The 16,084-nt window shown below is 45.1% G+C and overlaps 1 protein-coding gene across 1 annotated transcript in view; it reads left to right on the top strand.

Annotated features, from left to right (window-relative positions):
* Nucleotides 1-16,084, top strand: part of LOC141060136 (calpain-8-like) — a 64,933-nt gene that overhangs the window by 41,661 nt on the left and 7,188 nt on the right. The window contains exons 10-15 of the mRNA XM_073556419.1: nucleotides 924-1,099; nucleotides 4,725-4,936; nucleotides 7,465-7,501; nucleotides 8,002-8,067; nucleotides 8,186-8,243; nucleotides 8,392-8,456. Of these exons, the coding sequence (XP_073412520.1) occupies nucleotides 924-1,099; nucleotides 4,725-4,936; nucleotides 7,465-7,501; nucleotides 8,002-8,067; nucleotides 8,186-8,243; nucleotides 8,392-8,456 (614 nt within the window). The remainder of the gene's footprint in view (nucleotides 1-923; nucleotides 1,100-4,724; nucleotides 4,937-7,464; nucleotides 7,502-8,001; nucleotides 8,068-8,185; nucleotides 8,244-8,391; nucleotides 8,457-16,084) is intronic.

Genomic DNA, 16,084 nt, shown 5'->3' with positions numbered 1-16,084 from the left:
TTTCAGTTGTAACAGTTGCAGATTTACTTGTCGTCCTCCTGACGACCACAACCACGCACCGCAGCCTCTTTACAGTTCTCTGTCTCCAGGCCCGGGTACCTGCACCTTTGCTCCAGTCGAAGTAACGTCCCTGGCGGATCTTTCGCTGGGGCTGTCCTAGACCAATCTATCGCCAGTGCTTCACCTGCCCGAGGTCGTCGTCCAATCGGTACCCCCGGGGCCTCGTCTGTCCTGCGCTCCGTCGGGTCAGGGCCACACCCCTGTCTCTTTGCTGTCTGTCCTCTGGTCGAGCTCTTCTCTCTTCACCGTCTTCTACCGAGCTCCTCCCGGGACTAGCCTGTCCGGAACCCTAACCAGTTCTATTTATCCTCTCTCACACCGGGAATTCCCCTCCTGGGTTGCTATCTCCCCGCCCCCCATGACTAAGCATTTCTCAAGCCGTAAGCTGATGTTAAGTCCTAAGCTACTCCCCCCTGCCATCTTATGGTCATTTCTAGGTACTGCACTCTCCTATCCACCTTTCCCAGCTGTCACCCTTCTATCCTGTCAGTGTCCGTCTCTAGTGCACAAACCGGTCCCTCATACTTCCAGTCAAGTCTGTCCGTCAAGTCACCTTCCCCACAATAGTGTGTGCTGTCCTCATTCATGTTAGCACGGTGTGTAGTGAGACATGTAGCTAACCCACCCGTCTTCTTTAAGAAAAAAAGGCTTTAAAGTTGTAACCTTCTTTTATTAATTGTTGATGTGTCAGGAAAGGGTGAAACTATAAGATGCAATAACAGGAGCATTTCAGAATATATAACTGTACAATGCATAAAATACAGATAGTCTGCAATACAGAGTAACATGAGATAATATGCGAGTGGATGATTACCTATTTAATACAGCAAGCGTACTGATAAGCACAATTTCTTCATATACAGCCACATTTTGGACAAACCCCCAGTTTCGGATTAAGCTGGAAGAACCAGATGATGACCACGATGGAGCTTCACATGAACCTTGCTGCACAGTAATTGTTGGCCTAATGCAGAAGAATCGGAGGCGTCAGCGAAAATTAGGAGAGGACTTGCTGTCTATAGGCTATGCCTTGTACAGGGTAAGCAAAATCTGGTAAATTTACAGGATGTAATAAAGTGTCCCTGTCACATAATTTAAATGGCATCCCATCTATTCATGTATCATAACAGGCAACAGTCTGAAGCAACACAGCTACCGAGACCTGTGTCTCAACTGACAGAGAAGCTGTGTTGTTAGCTCATGTACAGGTGAGCTACCAGAGAAGGGCTGTGACAGGAGAAGAAATCTTTTTACTGATTGAGCACAAAATATTTTTTTCTCCATGCACAGTTGGATCGCCCCGTGCCAGGGCTGTGGGGTACTCGGTACCGGGCCCGCTGGTTTCAATGGGAGAGATGTCACGGTAGCTGTGACCCGGTCCGTGGCCCTGGGCGTCCATTGTAAAAGGGGAATAGAGTGGATGATGATGTTTAACGTTTATAAGTGAATGATTCGTGACGCCACCTGTGGTGTTCGGCAATGAAGATGTGAAGCCGACGCTGCAGACAGATCCTCTGGGACAGATGGTGTGGTGCAGCAATGATGGTGTAGCCCTCCACAGGTAGGGCTGTAGTCCCAGGGCAGAGTAGATAAAGAAGATAGGTGGTAAGGGAGAGAGTGTAGTGTCCGGCACCAAGATGTAACAGTGCTGAGTGGGTTGGCGTAGTAATAAGCGGAGGACACCAGGGCATGTAGTTCCAAAGCTTTACTCACAGTCTGTTGAGCATACAGGTGCCCGCCTCGGTACCGTGTCCTCCAGGTCAGGGGCTCAGCCAACCTTCAGGCAACTTTCAGGCAAGATAAAGCAGATAAAGCACTCCCTTCCAACACTCCGCCAACATATGTGCCTTTTCTGAACGTCTCCCTTTTTGTGAAGTACTCACAGTACTGAGTTACACTGGAGTTCCTCCTGTCAGATGTTCCTATGAACTCTACTTGTACGGCAGACAGCTGTAGCCTGCTTCGGGGGACTCTTTGCTACCAAGTCCCGGCTCACTATCGTTGCTGTTGTGCCCCCAAGTCTTGTGTGGGAATAAAGTGGTGACAACTTCTATTCCTTCGGTGTCTGCTGCAGGACTATTAGTATCCGTACAACCTCGGGGACCGGACCCCGGCCTTGCGCTGTGAACTTGGGAAGGGTTCTGCTCTAACCCTAATCCTTAGTCCTCCTCTTCTTACGTTCCGTATTAATCCTTCCTTCTTATGGAGAGAGTCAGGCTTTCCATCAATGTCTCTATCCTGTGCCAGTGGACCCAGGTCACTGAGGTCGGCTGCAGCACTTCCTTCATCCATCCCACTCAGGGGATCTTCACTCTTTCACTGACTCTGTCAGACTGACTAAATCCCAAACTCTTCCTGCTCATTTAGTGCCAACTAACTCCACCCGCCTCCCAGCACACTTCGTGTTCCAAGCAGGGAGCCACCAAAGGGTGCTTTGCTACACTACTATGTTGTGTGGGATGCAGGTGTTGGAGTGTGGTCAGGTGTCTCCACCTTACCTGAATGGTGGGGTACCACACCTCAGGAGGAGGTGCAGTACCTCTGTGGCGACTGAGCCTTTCTACAGCATCTCCAGCATGTGTGGTTACGATAAAGCTCCTCTGTCAGTTGAGACACAGATCATGTCCAAGTACATCAGCCAAACAGCATCATTAGTTATGTTCCATGAAATGGTGATTGTCTTTAAGCATGACTTACAGACATGAGTTTAAAATCTTTCTTAAAAGTGTCCTTTTCAGTTGAATACTAAGCAGAGAACATACCCCCCCCCAAACTTTGTGTTTGAAGCCGCAATCCAAGAGCTATTAGTAGAAATCCTAAAGGCTAAAAACACCTTTAACTTGAAACAAATATTTTAAATATTTTTTAGCGATTACCATAAGGCTATGTGCACACGTAGCGTTTTAAAACGCTTACTAAAAACCGGACTCCTTCCCAGAAATCGCGCGATTTCACCGCGATTATGATCGCGATTTTGCTGCGATTTTCGTGTGCGATATTCAAGCACTTTCCAAGCGATTTGAAGCATCGCTTGGAAAGTGATTGACAGGTTGGTCACACTCATCAAAAATAGTGTTTGACAAGTGTGACCAGGTTTTTACTATTGAGGCCGCCTATGCGGCCTCAATAGTAAAAGATAGAATGTTAAAATGCTAAAAAAAATAAAAAAATCGGTGTATATTTACCTTTCGACGTCCCGCGCTGCCATCCCGGGCCTCAGCGTTCCCAGTAATGCCTTGCGAGACCTGTGATGACGTAGTCTCGCGTTGCTATAGCGATCTCGCGAGACCGCTAGAGTCACGCGAGACTACGTCATCACAGGACCTTGCCGCAAGGCATTACTGGGAACGCTTAGGCCGGGAATGCAGCGCGGGACGCCGGAAGGTAAATATACCCCGATTTTTTATTTTTTATTCTTTTTTTACAGGGGTCTGGTACCCAGGGCCTGGAGGACAGTCTCCTCTCCTCCACACCGTGGGTACCAACCGCACATGAGACGCTTAACTTCCCGCATGGTGGGCATAGCCACATGCGGGAAGTCAGCGATTCTCATGCATTCCTATGGGTGCGGAATCGCGGCAATTCTTTGCGATGCGATTCCACCGCGGAAAAAAGCGCAGCATTAGCACAGCATGTGCGGAGTGCCATAGGAATGCATGGGGGGCGTTCTGTACACGATTTTTAAGCGTTTTCGCGCCGAAAATCGCGGCAAAAACGCTTAAAAATCGCTACGTGTGCACACAGCCTAAAGGTGTTGGTTGTCTCGTACATTTTTTGGCTTATCCACAGGATATGCTGTGTCGGCCCTACTATTGGGACCTTCATCTATCTGAATAAAGGGGCCCCTAATAGTTTCATGTGCTGTCTATAAATACCTTCCCTCCCATCTCTTTGAATAGAGGAAGGTAGGAGTCATTAGCAGCAGCACAATCAGCAATGTGAAGGAGTTGCACAGACTCTACCACTGCAAATTTGTAGAGATTTTTTAAAATTGAAGATTATTGCATGCATATATATAATTTCTACATTTAATGTTAATACTAAAAAAAATTCTAAAAATTACATTTTTGTTTTGCAGGTTCCCAAAGAGGTACTGTGAATTCTGGTACTTAGTCTGGTGATGTGGTGGTCTCTTAATTTTTGCCAGAGCTGTATATCAGAAGGATCTTATCATGTATCTCTGTATACAGGGAGCTCCCCCTAGTGCTGGCTGCAGACAGAATCTTATCATGTATCTCTGTATACAGGGAGCTCCCCCTAGTGGTGGCTGCAGACAGAATCTTATCATGTATCTCTGTATACAGGGAGCTCCCCCTAGTGGTGTCTGCAGACAGAATCTTATCATGTATCTCTGTATACAGGGAGCCCCCCCTAGTGGTGACTGTAGACAGGATCTTATCACGTATCTCTGTATACAGGGAGGTCCCCCTAGTGGTGGCTGCAGACAGAATCTTATCATGCATCTCTGTATACAAGTAGCTTCCCCTAGTGGTGACTGCAGACAGGATTTAATCATGCATCTCTGTATACAGGGAGCTCCCCCTAGTGGAGGCTGCAGACAGGATCTTATCATGTATCTCTGTATACAGGGAGCTCCCCCTAGTGGTGGTTGCAGACACAGTATATTACTATAGTGGTCACGTATTTTGTCTTTTCTCATACAGTTACAAAACCAAACAGATGTCCACGTCAATAAAGAATTTTTCCAGAAGACCCCATCAGCCGGGCGCTCCGACACTTTCATCAACATGCGGGAAGTTTCGAAACGTATGAAGTTACCGGTTGGAGATTATCTGGTTGTACCATCCACCTTCGAGCCATTTAAACCTGGGGATTTCTGCCTGAGAATCTTTTCGGAGAAAGCCGCCAAATCCCTGTACGTATAGTGACTGCACGTGTCCTTCAACTTTATGGATAAATTAGGAATCACTTAGGAGTCCAATTGCGTTAAAGAGAAATAGGGTGACACCTGTCCATAGGGTCTAGAGATGAAAACTAGGGGGAGTCATGTCCGCACATCGCAGATATTACTGGCTCCATGTGCTTTTTTGAATATCGGACGAGTGCAGGAGCTGCCAGCCATTTACTTGCGCTATTGTGGTCCATAAATTGGGCCAAAGTTGTGCACGCTGGGATTCTTCTTTTATTTACAGATGTTCAGAAAGAGACAAAAATTGTTCATCCGATCAGACGTATTGAATAAAATGGGTCAGTCCACGTCCGATTCATATGTGCGCACTGCGAGGATTCTGCAGACTGACTGCACATGGAGCGCCCTCACTCACCAGGGCTATGGGGTACTCGGTACCGGGCTGGTTGATCTTCTCAACGGGGGTTGTCACGGCAGCAGTGACCCGGTCCGTGGCCCTGGGGCTCCATTACAAAAGGGGTTGTTTCAGTGTGCTGATGGTGGTGAAAGTTTATAAGTGATTCGTGACGCCACCTGTGGTGCTTGGCAATAAAGATGCAAGCTGAAGCTGCAGACAGATCCTCTGGGACAGATGGCGTGGTGCAGCAGTGATGTTATAGCCCTCCACAGGCAGGGCTGTAGTCCCAGGGCAGTGTAGGTGAAGTGACACTTAGATGGTGTAGTGTCAGGCGCAAGGGATGTAGCAGTGCTGGACAGGTTTGCGCAGGAATAAGTGGAGGACACCAGGGCATGTAGTTCCAAAGCTTTACTCAGTCTGTTGCAGGTACAGGTGCCCGCATCCATGCCGTGTCCTCCGGGTCAGGAGCTCAGCCAACTTCCAGGCAATATGAAGTACTCCTTTCCAACACTCCGCCAACATATGTGCCTTTTCTGAAGGAGGAGGTGCAGTACCTCTGTGGCCACTGAACCCTCAGGGGCGCCACACACACACACTTTTAGCCTAAGGCCAGAAACTCCCTTTAAGGCTTTGTCATTACAGTCTCAGCTCCTGCTGTTTCCATCCACACGGGGATTAGGCAGGGCACCGCCATCTCATAGGAATGTAGTTAAAAAAACAACGAAATAGTAAAAAATAGGAAAAAAAAAGCGCACCTGAAGTAGAGAATCAGTCCAGGGTATAGATAACCACTTTAATTGGATCAACAAAATCGGGTTACAAGGCTGTGTTTCCTCATCGTATCGAGCTTCCTCAGGTAACACAATTATTTCATAACACAATATATATATTAAAGAAAAAAAATAGAAATCTTGCAATTTTCACACTGGCCCCTGGAGCTAAACTCATATTTCCTGTTCTTTCAAAAAATCCACACGTACATGAGCAGAAATAGACTGACTCAGACCAGATGTTTAGTATTGAAGCATCTAATGAGCATGTGCAAAGGTGGAGGAGAAGCAAGTGTCAGCTGTGACATTGTGAATGGTGGATCCTGTGTTATCAGTTATGTATAGAGGTGGCATCAGTCATTGTACTGGAGGAGGTGAGCTGTGGCATCACCTATTGTGAATGGCAGATTCTGTGGTATCTACTGTATATAGAGGTTATCAGTCATTGTACTGGAGGAGGAGGAGGTAACCTGTGATATCATCTATTGTGAATGGTGGATCCTGTGTTATCTGCTGTATATAGAGGTGGCTTCAGTCATTGTATAGGAGGAGGAGGTGAGGTGTGATATCACCTATTGTGAATGGTGGATTCTGTGGTATCTACTGTATATAGAGTTTATCAGTCATTGTACTGGAGGAGGAGGAGGTAACCTGTGATATCACCTATTGTGCTAGGTGGATCCTGTGTTATCAGCTGTGAATAGAGGTATTTGTCCCATTGTAATCCTGCCTCTGATGATAATGAGCATGCTGAAACCTTCCTGAAAGCACAGGAAGTTTGAGCCTAAAATAACCCTCAGTGGTGTGCGTGAAAATTGCAAAAATGATTTTTTTTTTCTCAATACAAACGGTGATATGAAAAAAATGCAAAAAATAAAGCAAAAAAAATTCATGTAAACCAAAAACCTGATTTCAACAATACGTCCATTTTCTGATCACTAGAGATGAACGAATTGTTTCACTAAACCCTTGTTCAGCGATCTGCCTGCGACCCGTCTCCTGCCGGCATCCCCGTCCCCTCCCCTGATTAGTAAGCCCTACAAATCTGAAGGGGCGTCGGCAATTCCCGTGTGCGGGAGAAGGTTCTCTCCCTGACGTGGCGGCTGGACCAGGGTCCTACCAAATGATCTGCTCCTTTCTTCTGATGACACACTCCCTATAAAGTGTGTAGGACTGAACTTCTGTGCCACGCACAGCCTGTTGATAGATATGGGGCTGTTTTTGGTAGACAGCAGCTACGTTTTGTCCTCCTGCCGGCCATACGCATTAGACCGCCACCTATTGTTCCACGCACACTTATATTGGCTGATCACGCGTAATTATTTTGTAACCTTTTGTAATTTTATTTTCTATTTTGCTTCTACCAGGGAAGTTGGTGATGTGGCAAAAGCTGATCCCTATGAGGTGAGTTACGGCGCGGCTTTATGCGTTTTTTAAAGGGAGCTTGTCAGTCCAAGCAAACAGGATAAACTATTTAAAAAGTCTTAAAGGGGATAAAGATCCTATACAAATCCCATCTTTAGTGTCCTGTCTCTGTTCTACAGAAGTTGAAGATTAATAGAATATGCTAATTAGGCTTCTTGGTGCATCCTGGGTGTGGTCAAGAGGCTTAGCGCATGATCCCACCCACTGATTTTGCATGTACCCCGCCCTCTCAATGGTGATTGACGGTACTGATTTGCCTGGACTGAGCACTGTTTGTAGAAAAACTGATGAAGTCAATGCTGTCAATCGACAGGGAATGCAAAACTGGTGGCGGAACAAGCAACCAATAACCAATGTGTCCACTATTCAGAGCTGTAGGGAAGCCACGTGCCGCCATAAAGGCCCTCGTGTATATGAGACTTTGCCAAAATCGCAGTTTAAGAAATGAAGTTAAAAGTTTTTTTCTCTTCTGTTCTCAGCCTAAAGTATCAGATAAGGACATCGACAATGACTTCAAGAACATCTTCCAGAAACTGTCGGGAGAGGTAAGAAAATCCCTTAATAATAGGGCAGCAATCTAAGCAGCTGATATTAGGCTCACCCGCCCTTTAAGAGTTTACATTTTCTTATGCACAATTTACTAATTCTTGTTTTTTGTTGCAGAAAGGTGAAGTCACAGCGAAGGATATTCAGGCTATACTGAACCGACTTTTGTCCAAGAGTAAGTGCAACGCCCGTCACTGAAAATAAGAGGAGGGTTTATAGATCATTTTATTTAAGGTGGGGATGGGGGTGAATCTCAGTCATTGTTTGGGAGTGTTACCAAGTGTTCTTTAATACACTAAAATGATTTTTTTTTTGCTTTAAAGGAACAGACTTGAAATCCACTGGGTTTACCCTGGCTACATGCAGAGAGATGATCTCCCTCATGGATGTATCCTTTACGGGACAGCAGAACTTATTAGTGCATCAGTTCTGGATTTTTGCCCTGTCTTTAGGGAAAAAAATATTCTAATGCTGACCCTCTTCTACTGCTGACTCATGAGCTTCCATGGTTACAGACTATAAACAAAAACCTGTGTAGTTTGATCCCACAGTGACTTTTTTTACATCATCTGTTTGGGGAGAGTGAGGAGACAACCATATGCGACCAGGTGCTGACAGAAGAGAGAAAATAATTATCAGAAGAGTTATCCAAGAGCCAAGGACCACCTGCGGAGAGCTACAGAAAGAACTGGAATCAGCAGGTACAATTGTTTAAAAAAACAAAACAATAAGCAATGCACTCAACCTCCATGTCCTGTATGCACGCTCACCACGGAAAGCTCCATTGTTTAGCAAAAAGTATGTTCAAGTTTTTCCTAACAACATTTAGACAAGCCTGTGACATACTGGCAGAAGTAGTATGATCAGATGAGACCAAAATGAACTCTTTGGAGGCCCTAATACACAACATGCTTGGAGGCCAAAAAGCACTGCATCGATATCACCCCATAAACACCATACTAACAGTGAACTTTAGCGGTGGGAACATCATGTTGTTGTGCTGTTTTTCAGCATACGGTGCTGGAAAACATCATATGATTGATGAAAGGATGAATGGGCAAATATACTCAGATATTCATGATAAAAATCTGTTGCCATCTACGAGGATAATGAAGATAAAAAAAAAAGGTTGGACGTTTCAGCAAGACAATGATCCCAAACACAAAGCCAAGAAAATTATCAATTGGTTTCACAGAAAGAAAATAAAGCTACTAGAATGGCCCAGCCGATCACCAAACCTGAATCCAGCAGAAAATCTATGGAGAGAACTAGAGCTCAGAGTTCATAGGAGGAGCACATGGGACCTTCAGGATGTGAGTGTTTGTGTGGAGGAATGGGCCAAAATCACATCTGAGCAATGCCTGCAACTAGTTTCTCCATACAGGAGCCGTCTTGAAACTGTCATCACCAAAAAAGACTTTTGTATGAAGTATTTATTAAATTTCAGTAAAGGTACTGTCACACTTAGTGATGCACCAGTGATCCCGACCAGCGATATGACGCGGTCAGGATCGCTGGTGCATCGCTAAGTGGTCGCTAGTGAGCTGCCACACAGGCAGATCTCACCAGCGACATAGCAGGGGTCGGGGGTCGCTACTTACCAGTCAGATGAGGCGATCCTGACGTCTTCCCGCCCGCGTCCACGCGTCGCTCGCTAGCGCCACAGGAAGCCCAGCAGGAAGCTGACGACGAGAAACTATCCAGGACGTAATCGCTCGATCAGCGGGGTTGCCGGTCGGAGGTAAGTATCAGACATAGCGATATCACTAGTAATATTGCTGCTACGTCACAAAAACTAGTGACGTTACAGCAATATTGCTAGTGATATCGCTTAGTGTGACAGGCCCTTAAGAGTGTTTGTGACGACGCAGCATTTTATCTTAATTAACCAGATGTCTATTTTCAGCAAGCCAGGAGGAATAGTGTCATGAACTCATTTTCTGCTCAACCAGTTGGGAGTTCCCCTTCCGTTCTCCCTCTGGTGGTGACAGGAGGTAGTGCGGTTGGTTTAAGTGGTAGTGATCTGCCACCTGATGAGGAAGATAACGATTGGATCTCTGGAGTATCAGACTGGATATAAGACAGCCGACGCCCTATCTGGGTGCTGGTGATCCAGCCTGCTTCTCAGGTCCTGGACTTCATCTCTCTTCCAGTCTTCTCAAGTTAAGTTTGTTTTTTGCTATTGTTCACACTTGCGCTTGTTGGTCAATTCAGTTTTTTGTGTGGTCAGCCTGCCTCTGCTGGGGCTATGCTGATATTCCACTCCTATTGATCAGTATTTGCCAATCTGCTTTTTGTCCCTTATTAGATTGGCCTCTTTTTTGCTCTATCTCAGAATATTTCAGAGTGCTGATATAGGTTTAGAAGTCTGGTGACTTCAGGGTTAATTTTGCTATCAGAAGTGTTGGACAATATTTTTGTAGGTTTTTTTTGGCAGATTGCACACAGTGTCTTTCCTTCTCTGTCCTTTTTAGTTAGCCGGGCCCCATCGTTTTCTCAGCCTATTTTCCTGCCTTTGTTTGTATTTTCATCTTGTTTCACCGTCAATACATGTGGGGGGCTGTCTTTCCTTTGGGGTCTACTCTGGGGCAGTTAGTTTTCCTCTTTTCCTGCTTTAGGCTTATGTAGTTCTCCGGTTGTGACGAGGCGTCTAGGACCAACGTAGGAACGCTCCACGACTGCTGCTAGTGTTGCGGTTAAGATCAGGGATCTGCAATCTGCATAGATACCAACTTCTCTGGTTTTCTGAGACTTAGCTTGTTCTCTTTTTTTCCTCCTTGGTTTCCCATTCATAACAAATAGACTGTTATCTATTTGTTGACTTTTGAATTTATGCGGTTTTTTTTCTTCAGTTGGCCAAGAATCTGAAATGTTGACTCTTCTTTCATTCAGTGTCATTGAGCAATGATGTTTGATGATATGTTAATTACACATTGTCCAGTCCAGCTAGTTGGTTGACTTGCAAAACAGAGGAGGAAAAACTAGACAAATAGATTACATAATCAAGCAATGTGAGTTGGTCTTATCACCATTCTTCCCCTTTACCTGTGAGTGCTGGATGAGGTACAGTTGTTAACTATAAAAAGGATAGATATACCTCTAAATACAGAGATACATCCAAAGAACCAGAGTCTGTCTACAGGACAGCAGCCAAGAAGTCATGGCTCCATCACGAGGGACACAGTTTTGTCATTCTACAGGATGCTATTGTGAGCTCATCTGTTCATTCACATTTTGTGTCCGAGGATCTCCCTCTTCTGGTGAAGGAAGGTAGTGAGGCTGATTTGGATGAAAGAAACCAAACACCTGATCTGGTGGATTGTGACTGGGTAACAGGAACTTCAGACTGGATATATGGCAGCCGACGCCCTTCTGAGTGGCTGGTGATTTCTCTGCTGGATTCTTGGAGACCAGTCTGATTCCTGCTTCCCAAAGATAAGCTTTGCTCTGCTATTGAACTTATTAGTTTTGGTTTTGTTTACCTTGTTTTTTGGAGTTCAGCCATCCCCGGCTGAGGGTGTACTGGATTCTTATTACTTGATCAGTGTTCTCTTTTGCTCTGCCTTCAGAATATTCTGAGTGCTGATATAGGGTTTGAAGTCTAGTGACTTCAGGGTCCTTTTTGCTTATCAGTTGTGTTGGTAATATTTTTAGCAGGGTTTTCTCGGATTGCAGACAGCAGCTTTTCTGTCCTGTCCTTTTTAGTTAGCTTGGGCCTCATCGTTTGCTCAACCTATCTTTCTATCTGTGTTAGTGTTTTCATCTTGCTTCACCGTCATTATATGTTGGGGGCTGCCTATTGCTTTGGGGTCTGCTCTGGGGCAGTCAGTTTTTCCCTTTTCTCTCTTTAGGCTTATTTAGATCTCCGGCTGTGACGAGGTGTCTAGGATCACCGTAGGAACACTCCACGGCTACTGCTAGTTGTGTGATAGGATTAGGGGTCTGCAATCCGCTAGTTTCCAACCTCTCTGATTTTCTGGGCTGAGCTTGTGTTTTGTTTTTTCCTCCTCGGTGACTCAATCATAACACAATCACCAGCCATACCGCAGATTCTAGGGTACTCAAAAGCAGGAAGGAATTGTTAGGGAAAAAAAAAAAGAGTGTCAGAATTTTTTTTTTTTTTGTGTATATTTTTTCCTCTTTTTCTCTAAGGCCGCAGGAGGAATATTTTTTTTTTTTTCTGATGGAATTTAAGCAATTGTCGGATCGTGTGGAGCAGCTTGCTGCTGAAGTGCGAGGAATTTCCGCCTATCTTGCTCATTCACACACTGCTGAACCAAAAATCCCCACTCCTGATGTTTTTTGGGGATCAGTCTAAATTTTTGAATTTTAAGAATAATTGTAAATTATTTCTTGCCTTGAAGCCTAACTCATTGGGGAACTGTGCGCAGCAGGTTAAAATTGTCATCTCCTTACTGCTCGGCGATCCCCAGGATTGGGCGTTTTCTTTAGTACCAGATGATCCTATTCTAACAAATGTGGATGCATTTTTTCAGGCCTTGGGGTTGTTGTATGATGAACCTAATGTGATTGATCAAGCTGAAAAGACCCTGTTGGCATTGAGCCAGGGTCAAGATTCTGCAGAACTGTACTGTCAAAAATTCCGAAAGTGGGCGGTCCTCACCACTTGGAATGATGGTGCCTTGGCAGCTCTCTTTCAGAAGGGTCTGTCAGAAACCATAAAAGATACTATGGTGGGATTTCCTGTTCCCTCTGGTCTTGACGATTCTATGTCATTAGCCATTCAGGTTGATCGGCGTTTACGTGAACGTAAAATTACACAGGAAATGCTGCCACCTGTTGAACAAATGTCTGAACCTATACAATGTGATAGAGTTTTGTCTAGGGCGCAACGTCAGGAGTTTAGAAGACGTAATAAGCTGTGTTTTTTCTGTGGAGATGCCTCTCATATTATTCCTGTCTGCCCTAAACGAGAGAGACGTTTTGCACACACATTTGCTGTAGGTGGTGTACAACCTAAGTTTCTTCTGGCAATTACTCTGATCTGCTCCCTGTCCACATTTTCCGCTAAAGCCTTTGTGGATTCAGGAGCAGCCTTGAACCTAATGGATTTGGATTTTGCTAAATGTTGTGGTTTCCCTATGACACCCCTGCGAACGCCTATTCCTTTGAGGGGTATTGATGCTACTCCGTTGGCGAAGAATAAACCTCAGTTTTGGACCCAGGTGGTAATGCGGGTCGCCCCAGACCATCAAGAAAATTGCAGATTTTTGGTGTTGCATAATTTGCATGATAACATCGTTCTGGGGTTCCCCTGGTTGCAAATCCAAAATCCAGTTTTGGATTGGAAATCTGTGTCTGTGGTGAGTTGGGGTTGTCGTTGTGCTCGTAGTGACACTCCTGTTTTCTCCACCTCTCCCCAGTCGCATGAGGTTCCTGACTATTTGGCTGATTTTTATGATGTGTTTAGTGAGAGTAAGTCTGCGTCTTTGCCTCCTCATAGGAGTTATGACTGTGCAATTGAGCTGAGTCCGGGGTGTAAATTTCCCAAGGGTCGACTTTTTAAGTTATCTGTACCCGAACATGAGGCTATGCGTTTTTATATTAAGGAGTCGTTGGAGAAGGGTCATATTAGACTATCCTCTTCACCCTTGGGTGCTGTTTTTTTTTTTGTGGCCAAGAAGGATGGTTCATTAAGGCCTTGTATTGACTATCGCTCCCTTAACAAAATTACTGTTAAATATCAGTATCCATTACCCCTGATTTCTGACCTATTTTCTAGAGTTAAAGGTGCTTGCTGGTTTACCAAGCTTGACCTCAGGGGGCGTATAATCTTATTCGCATTAGGCATGGGGATGAATGGAAGACAGCGTTTAATACTCCGGAGGGACATTTTGAGTACCTGGTGATGCCTTTTGGGCTCACTAACGCCCCTTCTGTCTTCCAGTGCTTCATGAATGATATTTTCCGGGACTTTGTGGATAAAGTTTCTGATCATCTATTTGGATGATATTTTGATCTTTTCCAGGGATTGGGACTCTCATGTGGAACATGTTCGGACTGTGTTCCGGATTTTGAGGGAAAACTCCCTGTATGTTAAGGGATCGAAATGTCTTTTTGGTGTACAGAGGATTTCATTTTTGGGATTTATTTTGTCTCCGTCAACTATTGAAATGGACCTGGCCAAGGTACAGGCCATTTATGATTGGATTCAGCCCACTTCTTTGAAGGCTCTCCAGAAGTTTTTGGGGTTTGCTAATTTTTATCGTAAGTTTATAGCCAATTTTTCTGTTATTGCTAAACCATTGACTGATTTGACTAAGAAGGGCGCTGATTTGCTGAATTGGTTTCCAGAGGCTGTTTCTGCTTTTCAGGAGCTGAAGTGGAGGTTCACTTCTTCTCCGGTTTTGCGACAACCCGATGTCTCACTTCCATTTCAGGTGGAGGTGGATGCTTGAGACTGGTGCAGGAGCTGTTTTGTCCCAAAAGGTTCCTGTAACATCTAAAATGAACCCCTGTGCCTTCTTTTCCCGAAAGTTCTCTCCTTCGGAACGCAACTATGATGTGGGCAGACGGAGAGAACAAACCAGACTTTGGAGACTTATTTGAGATGTTTTATGTCTGCTGATCAGGATGATTGGGTCTCATTTTTACCCTTGGCCGAATTTGCTTTAAATAATAGAGCTAGTTCTGCCACTTTGATGTCACCCTTTTTCTGTAACTTTGGGTTTCATCCTCGATTTTCATCAGGGCAGGTGGAGTCTTCTGCCTGTCCAGGGGTTGACACTGTGGTGCAAAGAATGCAGCAGATTTGGGACCAAGTGGTGGATAAGTTGTCTCTTTCACAGGAAAAGGCCCAGCGTTTTTCTAACCGGCATAGGACCATTGGTCCCCGGTTTAAGGTGGGTGATATGGTCTGGTTGTCATCAAAGAATATCTCTATGAAGGTGGCTTCTCCAAAGTTTAAACCTAGATTTATTGGACCTTACAAGATTTTGGAGATTATTAAGCCGGTCTCTTTTCGGTTGGCTCTTCCTGTCACATTAAAGATTCATAATGTGTTTCATAAGTCCTTGTTGAAGAGGTTTGTTGAACCAGTGGTTCCTATGGCGGCACCTCCTGACCCTGTGTTGGTTGAAAGTAACATGGAATATGAGGTAGAGAAGATACTGGATTCCCATCTGGCTAGACGGAGACTCCAGTATGTGGTTAAGTGGAAGGGTTATGGTCAGGAGGATAATTCCTGGGTCTCTGCCTCTGATATTCATGCCAAAAGATTGGTGCGTGCTTTTCATCGGGCTCATCCTGATCGGCCTGGTGAGCTCATCTGTCCATTCACCTTATGTGTCCGAGGATCTCCCTCTTCTGGTGAAGGAAGGTAGTGAGGCTGATTTGGATGAAAGAAACCAAACACCTGATCTGGTGGATTGTGACTGGGTAACAAACACTTCAGACTGGATATAAGGCAGCCGACGCCCTTCTGAGTGGCTGGTGATTTCTCTGCTGGATTCTTGGAGACCAGTCTGATTCCTGCTTCCCAAAGATAAGTTTTTGCTCTGCTTTTGAACTTATTAGTTTTGGTTTTGTTTACCTTGTTTTTTGGAGTTCAGCCATCCCCGGCTGGGGGTGTACTGGATTCTTATTACTTGATCAGTGTTCTCTTTTGCTCTGCCTTCAGAATATTCTGAGTGCTGATATAGGGTTTGAAGTCTAGTGACTTCAGGGTTCTTTTTGCTTATCAGTTGTGTTGGTAATATTTTTAGCAGGGTTTTCTCGGATTGCAGACAGCAGCTTTTCTGTCCTGTCCTTTTTAGTTAGCTTGGGCCCCATCGTTTGCTCAACCTATTTTTCTATCTGTGTTAGTGTTTTCATCTTGCTTCACCGTCATTATATGTTGGGGGCTGCCTATTGCTTTGGGGTCTGCTCTGGGGCAGTCAGTTTTTCCCTTTTCTCTCTTTAGGCTTATTTAGATCTCCGGCTGTGACGAGGTGTCTAGGATCACCGTAGGAACATTCCACGGCTACTGCTAGTTGTGTGATAGGATTAGGGGTCTGC

Source organism: Dendrobates tinctorius, unplaced genomic scaffold, assembly GCF_039654945.1.
Source record: "Dendrobates tinctorius isolate UK_male_01 unplaced genomic scaffold, ASM3965494v1 ptg000232l, whole genome shotgun sequence".
Classification (NCBI taxonomy): Eukaryota; Metazoa; Chordata; class Amphibia; order Anura; family Dendrobatidae; genus Dendrobates; species Dendrobates tinctorius.
The sequence above is the reverse complement of the archived record's forward strand: the minus strand, read 5'-3'. Positions and strand labels throughout refer to the sequence as shown.